The following is a 19,292-nucleotide window of genomic DNA, read 5'->3' as shown; positions in this document are numbered from 1 at the left end:
AACAAACGAAACGAAGACAACTGAGTGGCAATCATAGTAATATAAGTACTCCAAAACCATAAAGTCTACTAGTGTGTGTGCCAAGACCTGGTGTCATAAGTGTATGAGCAATTAGTAGAATATACAAAACTCTACCTACTGTCCGAAATAAAGTAGACAGAGTGTAAATACAAAAGAGAGACTCTATGGGCTGCAGAACGGCTCAGGAAGCAGCTCACCACTAGGCCTCGGGACATCTGGGATGCGCACCGGTAGAACCTCCAGATGCACCTGCCTCAGATCCTGCACGGTTAGTGCAGAAGTATAGTGTGAGTACATAAACAACATGTACCCAATAAGTATCAAGTCTAATGAAGTTGATTATCTCCTTTACTGCACTAATGTAACGAAATATTCCTCTCCAATTTGTTTAGTTTTACAATTTTATCATGAAAAAAGGTCCAAATTTATCCATGTATTATTGGAAATAGTTTAAATTTACCTTGTTATATTTTTTATTTAAATTTACTCCTACAATTAGCAAAGTAATAAAATATACCCCTATTTTTAATGGTCCTCCAACGTGGCTATTCAAATCCCATACTGACATTTGGGTAAAATGAATGCCAGCTGACATGCTATCTCACCATTGTCTTCCCCTTTCATTTCTTCTTCCACCCCCACTTTTCTAGAAATTGAGGTTTTAAATTTTCTTCTCTTAAATCTTGACAAAGTTAGTGTTATTTTTCGAATCTAACACAGATAAATGATTCCTGCTTTGCAATTACTCCCATTTAATTCTTACTAGTTAATTTACCTGTACTACGCGCAATCGTTAATGAAAATAAAAATATGACTAAATAATTTTTATAATTAAAAGAATTAGACATTACTCTTTGATGATTTTATCTTCTCCGATCAAAATATTATAGCTATAATTTTATATGTTTATTTAAGAATTCCAAAAACAAAGAAGATATGCGAAATAAAAAATAAAAATAAAATACAAAACAAATAGATTTGCACTTTTTTCATTCTGTGTTAAGGGCGACATGTAAAAATTTATGCCATTTAAAACTATTTATTTGAAACAATATAATTCAAAATATGTAAATGCAATACCATATTATTTGTACACATACAAATATATCCGCAACCATTCTTTACATGAATGAAATAGTAAAAACTCTTTTATATAGTTGGGTTCTCCATTGTACTTGCTCATTTTTCAAATACTCAATCTGAATTTGTGAGATTTTTGTATACTTCTCGCCTCTGAAAATTTTATATTTTTTAATTGCATATGTAATAAAAGATCAATTTAACGTTAAAATGTAAAGAATAACTACGTAACAAAAGTGTTAAATATAATATAAACAACTTACCTCGACAAATTTTCATAGGAATTTGATATGCACGATCTATAATTTTTTTTATCCAGCCTAGAAATTCCATATGATAAAAGATAGCTATATTTTGAAGATATAAGCATTTGCATCTGACTGATGTGGCTTTTGGTATTCCTAATTAATGGGAAAGGTTTTTAAGTATGTGACTTTTGGGAACGGTTGTGACCTCTAATTTTTTAAACATATGTTGAATTGAGTTTTATATAAATAATAAGGAGAAAAAAGATAAATATGTTTCTTGACATTTGAAATATGCCACATCATTTTTGCTATTCCCTATTTTATATTAATATATAGATTTAGTCAACGCTAGCCGGAACACCATAGTTTATAACTTCTATCTAACCTTTTTTCTTGGTACGCACTTCTAAACACACAATACCTATCAATTCTCGTCTTCTTTGATGTATCACTAATTCTATTGACTTTTTTTGTAAATGAGTGTTGCAACTACGGCTTGTGCGATTGACTCTTTTGGGCAGACTTCTTTAACCTCAACCGGACAATTAGATGCACGTACAATTTGTTTCCTACCACACACCATTCTCATTATCATTATATGGGGACAAACGTCTTTATTTAAACTCGTTCATAACGTGAGAATCTTGTTCATACTTCCAAAAATACACACAACTATGTGATGTAACACATTAGGTATAACACAGTACACTCCGAAATGTGGATGTAGTACTTAATTCGTCAATATTCCAATAGTATGAGATATCTAAGAATCCGTACTGGATTGCTGTAGGTATCTATAACTCTATGTTGTGAGTTGATCTTGATCGCCCTGGGTTCGTCACCGACCACGGTGTGAATTTTCCAAAGTGCAGCCTCTTTGGCCCCGGCTTGACCCAATTCACATTTATGGAAGCTAGTCTGTGTCCTTCCAATAAAGATAATAATGGTTTGTATTTTCTTGGAGAAAGAATTAAGACGAAAGCATAAGTTGTTACACCGCACCCCTTGGCGTGGAAAAGAATTTTGAGTGGTCAATTCTGCCATATTCCAAAGTTCCTTTTTGCCTATTATATATGTATGGTTTTAAACGTGTCTATTTGGTTGGACTTTAATCTAGGAAATTAGAGTTAGTGTTAGGGATTGATTCTGCCCGTTTGATAGTTTCAGCCCAGTTAATAATACGTGTCCACCAATTTTATAATAATGAATATGCTGACCATTATTCTTATTGACTCTTTCTAACGAATTACTTTTGAAGACAAATTTTATTATCTGATAATCAACACGAAATATTTTTTAGTAACAAAAAACAATCTAAATGTATGGGGATAATTGGCTGACAAAAGATTATGCTGGACAGCTGGGCGCAGCCATATTCTTGTGAGAAAAATAAACATACACCTATGATCCTAGCTAGGACCAACTCTCTGCAGCTTGATGGATTTATAATTTGAAATTTATGAGTTTTTATCAATTTGAAGTTAATATATATTATACTCCTTTCGGTTTATTTTAATTGATATTTTGGCTCTTTTCACATATATTAAGAAATTCACCTATTAGTATTAATTAATAATAAAAATTGACCATATTAATCTTAATGTGTTCATTGGAAATATAACAAATACTCTTAGGCTCTTTACTCCAAGAGTAACTTTGAAAAAAAAAGTTAATTCATTTTTTATATTTGAAAAAATCAGATATTGTGGATCACAAAAAAAATTTAAAAAATCAATTAAAGTGGAACAGAAGGAGTAATAAATAATTAGAGTGCAGTAATAAAGAAGCCTTCATGTAACTCTCGAATGGTAAAGTTATCTACTAGATATTATGCTTGAAGTAGCCATGACTGCAAATGGACAGTTCATTTAGTTTGTGCACTCAATTATAAATAAAATCTGTAACTTTTCACATTGATAAATATAGTCAATTTATTACAGAAACTTTTATGAAGTAACTTACGCTAGCTCTATGTAATGAGTAACTTGACCTAGCCATTATTATGAGCAACAAGTTCCTTTGTAACTAGAACTTTTCTTTTCTGGAAGTGCGACTATATATATATATATATATATATATATATATATATATATAATATATATATATATACACTAGTGATGGTTAGCCCGGCTACGCACGGGCCCAATCTCGGATGGTTGACTCTGTCTTTGCAAATTTAGATATGATTAATCAATTTAATAATTTGATTATGATCATTAGGAAACTCAAGATAATGTCCATTTTGTTAAAAAAAGTATCTCGATGGCATTTGTATAAGTTCAAAAGTTATTCACTCGTTACCAAGCTTAATATTACCTTTCTAAATGTTAGGTTGTTATTTTTAAATTTTAAATTGTAATTTGATTTCTGTGTATTCATAAGTTAACATAGTATATTACATGATATAACAAACATTAATTATAGGTAATAATAGTAATTATATTTCATGTTTTATTTAATATCAAAACTTAAAAAGCTATCCGACCTTTTTTTAATTAAATTTACAAACCTTTTCAATATCCTTAGCAAGAAAAGGGAAAAACATTAGAAACTTGTTTTCCAACACTTCGCAAAGTCATGAAAAAAGTGGTTCAGCACTTGTAGTGCAAAAAACTTGTTTCCAAATTAAAAATTATTAGGAACTTGAATAAAGATAAAAGCAAAGATTACTTTGTTCTTCAAGTTGAAGATGTAGAGTTTGTAGTTCATATGCTTTATGGGTTTACTAACATGCATTTGTTTTCCAAATTAACCATTGGCAAGAGCGTCAATCTTGACTTTAAGAACAATGGTTAAAATGTTGGGAATTTAAAACACAAAGAAGGGAAGTTGAGAGAGTATTTTGAAGTCTTTCAAATTGCATAAGAAAAGTTACAGTAGAGGCCTTTTAAATAGGCTTACAACCAACTGACTTAAGCTAAAAATAAGCAACTAATAAACAAAGTAGATAAAATGCTCCAACTACTTCTACTATTATCATCCAACTAAATGATCATGCAAATTAACTGAACAAGTACTAACTTTATAGATGCTAAAAACTAGGAACTAAATAAACTGTCACTTTAAAGCATTAACCAACACACCCCCTTGCTTCAAAGCTTGTCACTCCCATTTGTGATCTGAAATACTCATACTTGCCAACGGGAAGTGCTTTGGTTAGAATATCAGCAACTTGCTCATTTGTGCCGCAATGCTTTAGCATAATGCTTCCAGTTGCTACCAGATTTCGGATGAAGTGGTACCGAATGTCGATATGCTTTGTTCTGCTGTGAAATGCCGGATTCTTTGTCATCGCAATAGTTGCTTTATTGTCACAGAAAATTTCAGTTGTTGTAGCTTGCTCTTGAAATAGATCAGCATGTAACCTCTTTAGCCAAACTGCTTGACAAGCTGATGTAGTGGCAGCAACATATTCTGCTTCAAATGATGACAAGGCCACAATTTCTTGCTTCTTTGAGCTCCAAGATATAACACCTGAACCAAGAGAGAATGCATATCCAGAGGTACTTTTTCTATCATCCTGACAACCTGCCCAATCACTATCTGTGAAACCAAACAATTTAAAATCTGACACATTAGAGTACCAAATTCCAAAATCAGCAGTTCCGGCAACATATCGTAAAATCCGCTTTACTGCCCCAAAATGATGCTTTGTTGGGTTATGCATGAATCTGGAAATCACACTAACAGAAAATGCCATGTCAGGTCGTGTGTGCGATAAATAATTTAGACCACCAACTATGCTTCTAAAGCATCGAGCATCCGTCAAACCCGCACCATCATCTGATATGAGCTTCTCATTCACATTCATAGGTGTAGAAGCTATCTTACAACCCAACATGTTGAATCTCTTAAGAAGATCAGTTGCATATTTTCTTTGCGAGACAAAAATACCATCTAAACTTTGTTTAATCTCAAGACCAAGAAAATAGTGCAACAACCCCAAGTTTGTTATTTCAAATTTTTTCATCATGAAAGACTTAAGTTCAGCAATAAGTGATTCATAAGAGTCCATATAAATCATATCATCTACATAAAGGCACACCACCAAGAAATCAGTTTTACCTTGCTTCTTTACATAGAGAGCTGGCTCATTTTTGCTTCTTTCAAATCATTCTCCTGGAAATAAGAGTCGATTTTGCTATACCATGCTCGCGGCGCTTGCTTTAGGCCATATAAAGCTTTCTTCAACCTGTACACTTTACTTTTATGTCCAGTTACAATAAAACCTTCAGGTGAGCAACATAAACTTCTTCTTCTAATTCTCCATTTAAGAAGGCAGACTTGACATCAAATTGGTAAACTGGCCAAGAGAGTTGAGCAGCAAGAGCTAAGAGAGTTCTCACCGTTTCAAAGCGTGCTACAGGGGAGAATGTTTCATCAAAATCAACTCCTTGCTGCTGTGCATATCCTTTTGCAACTAGCCGAGCTTTGTGCTTCTGAATAGTTTCATCAGCATGGTACTTCGTGCGATACACCCATTTCAGGCCAATAAGATTCTTTCCCTCTGGTAAGTTAACCAACTCCCACGTTTTATTCTTTTCGACAACATTCATCTCTTCCACTATTGCTTGTTGCCACTCTTCTTTTTCAGTTGCTTCTCCATAGTGTATAGGATCTGAAACAATAAAAGCAAATTGACAAGTATAAATGTCATTAGAATATCTGGAATTTGGTCTTTTGTCCCTGCTTGATCTTCTTGGAGGGATTGGATCTGCTGGAATTAGCTCTTCTGAAAACTCTCCAAGTGTTTCAGATGTTACTGGTTCTGAAGGTTCATCTACAAGTGTTTCAGGTGCATTTTCAAGAACCACAGAATTTGCAGGTGTTGTAGTATTGCTAACATTCCAAGCCCAAATTTCTGCCTCGTTGAACCTAACATCCCTGCTTATAACAACTTTGCCACTCATCGGGTTATACAGCTTATATGCTTTGGATTGAGGACTATAACCCACAAAAATGTATTTTTCTGATTTCACATCAAGTTTGCGACGAGATGGAGAAGTATCCAAAGCATATGCTAAACAACCAAAAACTTTTAGATGGCTTACCCGTGGCTTCCTGCCCTTCCAAGCTTCATATGGGGTTCGATTCATGACTGCTTTCGTCGGTGAGATATTAAGAATATACACTGTTATTGCTATTGCTTCTGCCCAAAACTTCTTTGGAAGTTCTGTTGCTTTCATCATGCTTCGGGCCATTTCCACCATCGTTCGATTTTTCCGCTCGGTCACTCCATTTTTCTCTCGTGTGCATGGTGCAGTCAATTCCCTATAAATACCATTTTTCTCACAACCTCTATTTGAATGAAGAGCCTTTATAGAACACCCACTTTTCTTCTCTACAAATGCCTTGAATTTTCTGAAATTCTCAAAAGTTTCAGATTTGAATTTCAAGAAATAAACCCAACTTATTCGACTATAATCATGAGTGAACAACAAAAAATATTAACTTTCACCTAAGGATTCAATACTTATTGGACCACAAACATCATCGTGCACCAATTCAAGACAACTGGAAGCCCTCCAAGCCTTGTTTACAGGAAATGAGTTTCTACTTTGCTTACCGTAGACATACCCTTCACAAAAATCAAGACCATCAATTTTAGGCAACCCAACAATCATATTTTTTTGACCCAACAATTTCAGCCCTTTAACATTCAGATGGCCATACCGTAAATGCCATAAATTAGCGCCACTAACTTTAGCAACTAAAGCACAATTCTTCACACCAGATATATCTAAAGGAAACAGTTTATTTTGTGTCATAGAAATGTTGATAATATTTTGCCTTGAGTTCTTATCATAAACAGTGCAACAACCATCATCAAACAGAAGAGAGTAACCACCACTCATCAATTGGCCAACACTTAACAGATTATGGGCTAAATTAGGAACATATTGCACATCATGTAGAAGCTTTATATTACCATGTGTGATTTTGATGGCAATTGTACCTTTCCCTTCAACCTTCATCGGCTTGTTGTCTCCAAGTCGGACCTCACCTTTTTGGGACTCATCAAGTTCTTTAAACAGTGACCTCATTCCAGACAAATGGTTTGAGGCACCACTGTCCATGAACCACACTCCATTAAGTTCATCATTAATAGGAGATTGGGTCATGAATAACTTACTCCCCTCTTCAACTTCCTCTGTGATATTTGCTTGCTTTTACTCTGTGAATTTTGCTTGCTTTTCTTCATCCCTCTGCTTGGTCCAGCAATTAGCTTTTATGTGGCCCAACTTCTTACAATATCGACATTGAATGTTGTTTCTGTTTTGATGCTGATCGCCAAATTGACCTCTTCCTTTGCCGCTGCCACGACCTCGACCACGATAGCCACCTCTTCCTCTGCCTCGGCCACAAAAAAATTCTGATTTCACCTTGTAAAGAGGCTCCCCCTTCACCTGAAAAGCTTTCTCGTCCACCTTTTCATAGGACCTACTGATTCGAACTTCATGGGCTAACAATGAACTCATTAGTTCATCAAAACTGTAAGCAGATAGGTCCTTAAATTCTTCTATTGCAGCAACAACATGGTCAAAACTTTTTGTTAAACTTCTCAACACTTCACTTACAACAATTTCATTGTTAATACTTTCACCATAGGTTTTCATATGATTAACAATTCTAGAAACTCTAGACATAAATTCTTGCACAGACTCTTTGTCTTTCATGGCTAAAGTTTCAAATTCACGATGAAGTATTTGTAATTTCACAGTAATTACCTTCTTGTTGCCCAAATATTCTTGTTGTAGAGTCTCCCATGCTTGATTGGAGGTTGTTGCTGTTGCAATTCGGGGAAAATTTTCATCATCCAGTGCCGATTGGATGAAAAATAGTGCTCTTGCATCTTTCTTGCAAGTCTCCCGTAGCTGTTGGTCGGGTTGAGCCGGTGCCGGATTTGGCTCAACATACTCATTCTCCACCAAATCCCATAGCTCCTGGGACTTGAACATTGTCTTCATTTTGAGACTCCAAAGATGATATTTTTTCCCTTTAAATATTGGAATCAGGGGTTGAGATGAAGAATTTGTGCCGTTGCTTGCCATAGGTTCCTCTAAATTTTGTGCTCCTTACTTTTTTTCTCTTAGGCTTCACCTCAAACTTTTTATTTGATTGTGGCTGTCTCTCAATGAACCTGGCTCTGATACCAAAAATATTATTGGGAATTTAAAACACAAAGAAGGGAAGTTAAGAGAGTATTTTGAAGTCTGTCAAATTGCATAAGAAAAGCTACAATAGAGGCCTTTTAAATAGGCTTACAACCAACTGACTTAAGCTAAAAATAAGCAACTAATAAATAAATTGGATAAAATGCTCCCACTACTTCTACTATTATCATCCAACTAAAGGATCATGCAAATTAACTGAACAAGTACTAACTTTATAGATGCTAAAAACTAGGAACTAAATAAGCTGTCACTTTGAAGCATTAATCAACATAAAATACATGATTAAAAAACAAAAATATTTTTCTTCAACTTTGCAATATAGATGAGCTATCATTTTATAACACTTTGAATAGTTTTAAAAAATTTATAACGTAAGGTTTAAAATTACTTGAATTACATTTGTTAAAAGAAAAAAAAATACAATTTGCTTAAACTACCGAAACAACATATGTAAGCTTTTCCTTGGAACTCATTTTATTTTTAAAAAACACATAGTCAAGCAAATCAAACGAAGAGTATTTCTTACCCCTTCAACGCACAACTAAAAAGACTACTAAAGAAATACAAAAGGAGAACTATTTTCCTAATTAATTAGAACGGAGTTAACTTCAATGAGGAGTAAATACTATTCAATGATGAGGTACTTAGCATTTAGAGTTGGTGTTGTGAGTCTCAGATGTCATAATGTCTATTTAATATTGCTGCCAGATTTAAGTAACAAGAAGTTCTTTCATAAACATAATATTAATAATAATAATTATGTTATAAAATAAAAGCAACTTAGTAAAATATGAACAAGACATGTTGTTATGAAATAAAAGCAATTTAGTAAAACATGAACAAGAAATGGAGATAGAGAGAAGGAAGAGATTTTCTTCTTCAATTGTGTGTATTTTTCTATCTATTACAAGACCTCTTTATAGGCATGAAAAGTGAAGAAAAATATGTCATTAAGCATAGAAATATGTCATTGAATATGTCATTAAGCATTTGAGAAGATCATGGAGGAAGAGTAGACATCCACCATAATTTGATTTTTCTTATAACACTCCCCTTGGATGTCCATAGATAATGTGCCTCGTTAAAACCTTATTAGGAAAAAACCCTATGGAAAAAAAATCCTAGTGAAGGAAAAAGAGTACACATATTTAGAAATACGCCTTTTGGTTGCCTCGTTAAAATCCTTGCAAGAAAAACCCAGTGGGACAAAATTTTGTAAGGAAAAAAGAGTACAACGCATATTAACTCCCCATGATGAGAGTATCAATTTACATCCTTGAGCCTTCACATCCCAATCTTGTACACTAGTTTCTTGAAGGTTGACGTCGGTAGAAATTTGGTGAACAAATCAACCATATTATCACTTGAATGGATCTGTTTCACATTGATATCACCATTCTTTTGAAGATCATGTGTGAAAAATAACTTTGGTGAAATGTGCTTTGTCCTATCCCCTTTTATGAATCCTCCCTTCAACTGGGCTATGCATGCTGCATTATCTTCATACAAAATTGTGGGTAGTTTGTTACACTTCAAACCACATTTGTCTCGAATAAGGTGTATTATAGACCTCAACCATACATATTCTCGACTTGTTTCATGAATAGCAATTATCTCAGCATGATTAGATGAAGTAGCCACGATTTATTGCTTAGTCGATCGCCAAGATATGGTAGTGCCTCCATATATAAACACATAGCATGTTTGAGATCGAACATTTTATGGGTCATATAAATACCCAGCATCGGCATAACCAACAAGATCAGGACTGCAATTATTGCCATAAAATAATCCCATACCGGTAGTCCCTTTTAGATACTGCAATATGTGTTTGATTCCATTCCAATGTCTCCTTGTAGGAGCAGAGCTATATCTTGTTAAGACATTAACCGAAAAAGTTATGTCAGACCTTGTAATATTAGAAAGATACATTAGTGCACCAATTGCACTAAGATATGGTACGTCGGGACCAAGAAGCTCTTCATTATTTTTATGAGGTCAGAATGGATGTGCTTTATCCATATAAAATCGCTTTAAAATCATTTTAGTATATGTTGATTGATGGACAAAAATTCCATCTTTCATATACTCAATTTGTAGACCAAGACAAAATTTTATCTTTCCAAAATCTTTCATTTCAAATTCTTTCTTTAAATAGTCTACTACTTTAGGAAGCTCTACTGCTTTAGGAAGCTCCTCAGGAGTTCCAATAATATTTAAATCATCAACATACACGGCGATTATAACAAATTTAGATCCAGATCTTTTTATAAAGACACAGGGACAAACTGAATCATTCTTGTACCCTTCTTTCAACAGGTACTCACTCAGGCAATTATACCACATGTGCCCTGATTGTTTCAATCTGTATAAGGATTTTTGAAGCTTTATTTTATAAATTTTTTGGAAACCTTAATATGCTTCAGAACAATTTAAACCCTTCAATGATTTTCATTATACACATATCATGGTTTTCTTGTATTGCCAGATTAAAACCTGAAATGGCGACATCCACCACAGGAAAACATGTCTCTATATAATCAATGCCAGGATATTTACAAATCTTCTTGTGACACAAGTCGTCTTTATGTCTATCGACTTGACCCTTTATTTTTCGCATAAGAACACATTTATACCTTCACTGGCTTTATACTATCAGGTGTTGGGACTATCCGTCCAACTTCATATTTTTCATGTGAAATTAATTTTTATTGCGTATTTTTCATTTGGCCAATTATTTATCTGTCCAAATTTCATGACAGATTTGAGCTCAAGATCCTTGTCAATATAAATAATATTGAGCATTACATTAAATTAACAATATCGTCGACGATCATTTTATATCGGTTCTACTATTACCCAATAAAGACATAACTTATTGAGATCTCTTTATCTTATTATTTTCAGGTACCTGAGCCTCTCCCATGAGGTCTTATGAAGTATTATGTCGTGGTGCTCTTCTAGAGCACTTGCCTCTTTATTATGACCATCTTGAACATTTGCTCCTCTCATTCTTTAAGGATTTTTAGCTTTGGAACCGAATAGTCTATTATGCTTTATGCATGCCATGGACTCTATTCATTATGAACTTTATTTTATTTGGAGCATTAGCAGCTGAATATGACATTTAGCTTTGGGTCAACAAATACACCTGACAATATTTTGCAAATGAATTATCACTTGAACTTCAAGTTCACATTTTCTCGCACGAGGATCTCGATGTACTCATAATAATTCATTACATGCATTATTTTTTTTCAGCTGCCCATTTTTTTTCCCTATTATTGGGATCACCAACACATATCCCTAGTCTTATTTGAGGATTAATCTTTGTGCATTGTGGTGGAACAATTAAATCATATAGCACATTCATATTTCTAGATGGAAATTATTTGGTTCCTCACCCTGAACCGATTGTAATAGGGAGAACTTATCATAACTTGGCTAGATGCGTACAAGTGCTGTTGTATATTAAATAATACATCACATGCCAAATTTTATTTTGGCAATTTTATTTTCATAACCAATGGTTTAGATCTAATTGGAGGCATACAATTTCTGCTAAACCAACTTGGATTTAAACCAGTATTATCAAGATAAATCATCATAATTTATATTCTGGAACTGTGTTCTAATAATTTGAGCAATCAATCTTGCAAAAGCCAAACTACAAGTTGATAACAAATGCACATGTGACCATAGAATAGATGCATCTATTAAAATCATATAATAGTAAACGGTCCACATAGAAGGTGACTGGGCCCATATAATCACCTTTTATTCGTTCCAGAAATCAAGGGATTTAATCCCAACCTTAACTGGTATATCATGAAAATAAGCAGCACTAGAGAATTCTTGAAGAATCTTATATTTCTTCAATATATGCCAATGTAATTCTCAATTTATTTATTTATTCGCATCATAATTGAACCGAGATAATCAACCGGTCATGCCAACTAATATTTATTTAAGTAAACCTCTAGTTTACTTGTGGCTTGTGAATGCATCATCATGCTTATACTTGTGTAATACAAATAGAAGAAAAGTCAGGTAACCTTTCATATTTACCCAGTATGATAATAGTAATATAAAGATATTCAATCTTCTTTTCATTTATAGTCTCAATATGCCAACCACTTTGGCTAATATATTTGTAAATCAAAATATTTCTTTTGAGACTTATTACAATATTAATGTCATGAACAATTTTATTCATCCGGATAGTAACAAATTAGTTCTTTCAGAGCTCTTAACTGCTTTTGTACTACAAGATCTTTTGTCACACCATCCATATAATGAATGTCTCCTTCACAAAGAGAATCATATCATAATAATTGTCATGTTCAAAATCATCACAAGCAAAATAATTTTTTGCTTTAATTTTGCTTTTAATAACTTTCATAAGGCATGATAAAATATTTTTGGCGCATCACATGCATGCGACCAATGATATATTCATGTAACTACACAATAATATTCATTATCTTTCTTTGTATCAAACCTCCCTTAGAGGTGAGTTGTAGTATTTATCCAACTATGTACAAATACATTATTATGCATAATCTTTATCATATATATATATATATATATATATATTTTTTCACATTCACTTTCAGGAATGAGTATGCAATCTCAATGTTTATTACAAGTCATATTCTCTTCAAAGAATTTCTCCCTTTTTATAATTACCATAGTGATAACTATTATTATTTTGGCCTTTCGCACGCCCACATTCATTGGTCAACCACTTGTCTTTATTTAGACTTATCATGCACTGCTATCACATTCACTTCAAAAATAGAGCAAATCAAGTGGAACAAGCTTCATGCTTTTTCATGAAAATTACATTATTATTTTTTTAGTTATTATTATTATCAATATGGTAAATTAGGACTCAAACCCAATGTCTTACCCATATAAAGGCATGCTAGGCCATAGTGCGTTGGAACTTGAATCCAACGTCTTTTCATCAACATAGTGCGTTGAGACTTGAACCCATCGTCTTACCCTCAATCTTTGGCATAATAGGCCATAATTCACTAGGACTCGCACTCGAGCCTTTAAAATATTATTACTTCATAATTATAGGCATAAGTAAATTAACTTTCAAGAAGACATATATAACTATTTCAATCTTGAAACAGTTCCTCTGCAACAAAAATACTAGTTAGGATATATGCCAATTTTGCTTTCAATGAAATACATCATGTTATGGTAAAAATATTATTACTAAATTGCCTTAATAATTATCTATCATAGTATGTAAAAGGTCAGAACATATATATACGTTGGAATATTATCTTTGTCATATAAGAGATGTAGCAAATAAAGACATGCCTTTTCAGTTCTTTATTTCACTAGATACAATTGAAAAAAATATTTTTACTAAACACTGCACATAAAGTTAATGCAAAGATATGAAAGTATGAATGGGTTGCGTACATATGATATGCTCAAATATTTCGCATACTAAAAGAAACCTATAAAATTAGTTGATGAAAGAATAAATACAACCTCATATTACAAGTGTGAAGCACATGTATTTAATTACCATATGAATAATTCCGTGAGATGACATTAGCTCAAATAGAAACCAAATTACATGTGTTGCATTTTGATCGATGTGTTTAATAAGTTTGGTGAAATAAAGTAATCCAATACTTTCTGCAAAGAAACCACCCAAACAATGAAACCTATAGTTTTTATGTTAAATAGGTGCCTAACTTAACAAAACCTTTTAGAGAGGATCAATTTATCTAAACTATACAAAATTATAGAAAATACATTTAAATTATTACGAGGATATCATCATGTAAGTGACAACCTAACACACTTTTATGAATTAGTTTTAAAACACAAGCATGATTTTGTAGTAAATATAGCTAGTCAATCAACTAATATTGTCCAACTGGAAAGTATTAATTCTAGAAAAATTACTTGGTATGTTGATCTTTCCACTATCATGTATCACCAAGTAACTAAAACGGGAGTTAAAGGTGAGAACGTGACAGAAGGAGCATACTAATTATAAACCATAATTATAATTTATACTAGGTGTACATACCTCATCTGACTTATTTATTAGAAATGTGCATACCTTGTTTGTACGCTTAGAATGATCGTAGAGGGCAATTCTTACTGTTTGATGGCCATATAAGTATGGTATAAGAAAAGTCCCAAAACATGGAAACTATTGAAGGATGAACTCTATATAACACACTAACAAAAGTCAAGACCTCAACGAAGCTAAGTCTACAATTCTGTTTTCTCTGGTAGGAAGTGTAGATAAAATAGCAAATCGTGCTGATAATGTGTTATAAAATAAAAGCAACTTAGTAAAACATGAACAAGACATGTTGTTATGAAATAAAAGTAATTTAGTAAAACATGAACAAGAAATGGAGATAGAGAGAAGGAAGAGATTTTCTTCTTCAATTGTGTATATTTTCCTATCTATTACAAGACCTTTATATAGGCATAAAAAGTGAAGAAAAATATGTCATTGAATATGTCATTAAGCATAGAAATATGTCATTAAATATGTCATTAAGTATTTGAGAAGATCATGGAAGAAAAGTAGACATCAACCATAATTTGATTTTTCTTATAAGAAATTAAACTAACAAGAAGCTCTTTCTTAAACACTCATATCTATCAGTGGTGTGGCTTTTCTACACGTGGTCCCTGACAAAGAGTAAACATGATTTACGAAAAGATATCCAACTGATCAAGTGGGATTAAATGGAGAAACTTTTGATATTTCTATTGACTAAGCAAAAGAGTCCAACTTTTACTACGCACTGTACAACACTCTTACGCATATTGAGAACATAATTTTAACTTACACTAAAACTCAGCCGAGCAAGTGAAAAGCATGGAATTTACCAAAAAGCTCCCTGAACGACCCGAAGCTCCTCTCTTAGCCGCTTCTATAATAGTAGTAATAATATATAACAACTTGAAAAGCATCTGTTGTACCAATAAATACCAGGAAACGAAGAGAGAATAAATTATATTGCAAGTCTATAGAAATAGAAGTAATCCATAGTCTACAAACGCCACATAGAAAGAGAAAATACTTTAGCCAAAGAGACAACATAAGTGCTCCATTTAGTTATGCTTTGGCCACCAATGAGTTATCAGTTGACACCTGCGAATATTTGAAACTTGCTTAAAATGACATGGTGATTAATACCACATGAAGAATTTTTTTCCTTTATATGTAAAATTATCCCTAGCTAGCTAGCTCGCTAAAAAGATACTTATTTCTTTAACTAAGATAGTGATGTCTGAACTCTGTTCATTTCTAGCGAAGGCAAGGAAACATATATACTTTCCGGCAAAAAGGTAGTATAATAAAACCGGAAAAGATCATTACGTACATTGGCCGAGCTAGCTAGCTGCTGGATAACCAAGTACTAGTATAGGATTAGTAGGACTTATTTTTAGTTAAAAATTCCAGAGGTAGGAATGCTGAGAAAAATGTTCATCTCCATTGCCACTGTCCTGGTACACATGTTCATCTCCATTGCCAGTTGTTGTTCTTGTTGGAAAATGTAGTGGTGAGTAAAGGTTACTTGACAAAGTTTCCAGTCCAGGGTAATATCCAAAATCAAAATTATTTGTCCCAACAGCTGGTGAAGGAGGTGCTGCTGCAGGAGGAAGAGAAGAAATATGTGGTGGTGGAGCAGCAGCATTATTAGGATAATTCTCCAACATATCTAAAAAGGACCAATCCGCAGCAGTAGTAATAGTAGTAGTGTTGTCCATTTGGCCCATCAAATCATGATTACAAGTTGACGATTGCGACGTCTCCTCATTCTCCATTTTCAACACGTGCGTATTTTGAACATGTGATGGTGGTGTTTCCTGTGTTGCAGTCTGTGGGTACACGTATTCATTCGCAAACTGCGCCGCAACAACCTGTATCTCCGCCGGCGAAAGCCTCTGTCCGCCGGGAATATCAGGCGGATTCTCGGGAAAATTAAATTTGGCATTAGGGCCACGTAGACAAAACTGGGCCGTATCAAAAGCTCTGGCCGCCTTCTCAGCCGTATCATATGAACCCAACCATATTCTCTCCCTGCTATTAGGCAACCTCACTTCAGAAACCCATTTTCCCCACTTCCTCAACCGCACTCCTTTGTACTTAATTGGTTCGTTCCTCTGATTCTGATTCTGACTCTGACTCGGACCCTCCATAGATGCTTAGTTAAAAGGGTAAAATGTTGTTTATAGTGGACGTCCCAGGTGATCAAGAATGAGATGCTAATCGAAGAGACCATTGGAGGGAAAATGGCTAAAAATTGTGTGCATATATATATGGAGGCTATGGTTTGACCTTTGTCAAATGTCGTAATATGGTTCAAAGGCTCGAAGCGTGTGGGAAATTTGAATTTCAAGCTCTTAAGTCCAAATGAGCGTAAAGAGAGTCGGTATCCCCCATATGTTATATACATGGCTCGGTGGAGAAACTAATGGTGAGATAATTAATGACGTCACCTCCTCAGCTTACGCGGGGGTTTCTGGTTTAGTCAAAAAAAAAAAAAGAGTTCTGCACTGAAGGATTAGGTCTATCGATTTATTACTCCACTTTCTAACTAAATTTTAAGAAATAATATATTCTACTAAGTATTTGATATTATAAATTTCATGTAATTCAATGAACTATCTAGGTCATTAGCACGGGATAAGGATTATATTTATTCTCTGCCCCTTTTTAAAAATAATTTTAAAATAATGATTAAATTCTTGGTTAATTACAATCAAATAAGAGTTTATGTTATAATCACGGCACAGATTACGAAATTTTTTAGATAAATTATATGATAAACATTTACATGGTAACCTTATGGTACTTAACTAACTTGCTACCATAGATTAAGATTACACAACGTAAAAAATATTTTACTCTAACAGTGTACATTAATTTAATATGTCTAACAATTTGGGAAGACATACAAAATTAATAGTCTGTTTGGTCAAGCTTTTCCAAGTTAAAAGTAATTTTTTTTCAAAAAAAAAAGTATTATTTTTCAAAGTTGAAGTGTTTGGCCAAGCTTGTAGAAAAAAAAATGCTTTTGAAAAGAAGCAGTAGTTTGGAGAAACGAAAAAATGTAATTTCTCTCCAAAACACTTTTTGAAAAGTTTTTGTAAGAAAAATACACTTAAAACAGTTTTTTTAAAAACTTGGTCAAACATCAATTGATACTTAAAAATATTTTTCAAATAAATTAGCCAAATATAAACAGTTTCTTATCAAAAATACTTTTAAAAAAATACTTTTGAAGAAAAAGCACGTGTCAAAATAATCTGATTTTTGTACCTAGCCAAACGTGCTATAATTTGATAAGACAGTTTTGTCAGATTTGCGCGTTAGAAATAGCTCTTGTTCATTATGCTAATCCAACATAGCATAGATAGCAAACTTAGGTGGCAAAAAGTTCTGGAAAACATATCATTAGAATATTTTACTAGAATTGCTGCATGGCTGTTTTATCAGATTAATTGGAAGAAATATAATTTATTCATTCATTAGGCACTTAGCTGGATAATCCAAGACAAAGTCTTTTGTGTACGAATTAGTCAAGCAAGACAGAGAAGAATACCTTATTATACTTTATACCACGTGACAGAGAGGATATTTAAATGGTCTAATTAAAGTGTACAAAACAAAAGTACCTAAAATTGTCATTTATGTTATAAGAAAAATTAAATTATGGTGGATGTCTACTCTTCCTCTATGATCTTTTCAAATATTTAATGACATATTTCTATGCTTAATGACATATTTTTCTTCACTTTTCATGCTTATATAAAGGCCTTGTAATAGATAGGAAAATACATACAATTGAAGAAGAAAATCTCTTTCTTCTCTCTATCTCCATTTCTTTTTCATGTTTTACTAAATTGCTTTTATTTCATAACAACATGTCTTGTTCATGTTTTACTAAGTTGCTTTTATTTTATAACACATTATCAGCACGAATTGCTCATTTTATGATCTTCTACGTCAAGACTATGTAAATTATAAGTAGATAATGAGATCAAGTACAATGAAAAATGTCTTGGATAATAATACAAAGATAAGTTTTACATTCATCTAAACTCATTCATACTTTCATATCTTTGCATTAACTTTATGTACAGTATTTAGTAAAAATATTTTTTTCAATTGTATCTAGTGAAATAAAGAACTGGGAAGGTATGTCTTTATTTGCTACATCTCTTATAGGACAAATATAATATTCCAACGTATATATATGTTCTGACCTTTTACATACTATGATAGATAATTATTAAGGTAATTTAGTAATAATATTTTTACCATAACATGATGTATTTCATTGAAAGCAAAATTGGCATATATCCTAACTAGCATTTTTGTTGCAGAGGAACTGTTTTAAGATTGAAATAGTTATATATGTCTTCTTGAAAGTTAATTTACTTATGCCTATAATTATGAAGTAATAATATTTTAAAGGCTCGAGTGCGAGTCCTAGTGAATTTTGGCCTATTATGCCAAAGATTGAGGGTAAGACGATGGGTTCAAGTCCCAACGCACTATGTTGATGAAAAGACGTTGGATTCAAGTTCCAACGCATTATGGCCTAGCATGTCTTTATATGGGTAAGGCATTGGGTTTGAGTTCTAATACACCATATGGATAATAATAATAACTAAAAAAAATAATGTAATTTTCATGAAAAAAACATGAAGTTTGTCCCACTTGATTTGCTCTATTCTTGAAGTAAATGTGATAGCAGTG

The 19,292-nt window shown here is 33.0% G+C and overlaps 2 protein-coding genes across 2 annotated transcripts; both read right to left on the bottom strand.

Annotated features, from left to right (window-relative positions):
• Window positions 1-7,519: 7,519 nt before the first annotated feature.
• On the bottom strand, window positions 7,520-8,317 carry LOC138894529 (uncharacterized). The gene has a single exon (XM_070179231.1). It carries the CDS (start codon window positions 8,315-8,317, stop codon window positions 7,520-7,522), a length of 798 nt encoding a protein of 265 aa, XP_070035332.1.
• Window positions 8,318-15,534: 7,217 nt separating this feature from the next.
• LOC104108121 (ethylene-responsive transcription factor ERF017-like) lies at window positions 15,535-16,928 on the bottom strand. The gene has a single exon (XM_009617108.4). The coding sequence runs from the start codon at window positions 16,724-16,726 to the stop codon at window positions 15,974-15,976; it is 753 nt and encodes a 250-aa protein (XP_009615403.1). The 5' UTR covers window positions 16,727-16,928; the 3' UTR covers window positions 15,535-15,973.
• Between the last annotated feature and the right edge of the window lie 2,364 nt (window positions 16,929-19,292).

This window comes from Nicotiana tomentosiformis, chromosome 6 (genome assembly GCF_000390325.3).
Source record: "Nicotiana tomentosiformis chromosome 6, ASM39032v3, whole genome shotgun sequence".
Classification (NCBI taxonomy): Eukaryota; Viridiplantae; Streptophyta; class Magnoliopsida; order Solanales; family Solanaceae; genus Nicotiana; species Nicotiana tomentosiformis.
Note: the sequence above shows the minus strand (reverse complement) of the source record. Positions and strands in the feature narration are given on the sequence as shown.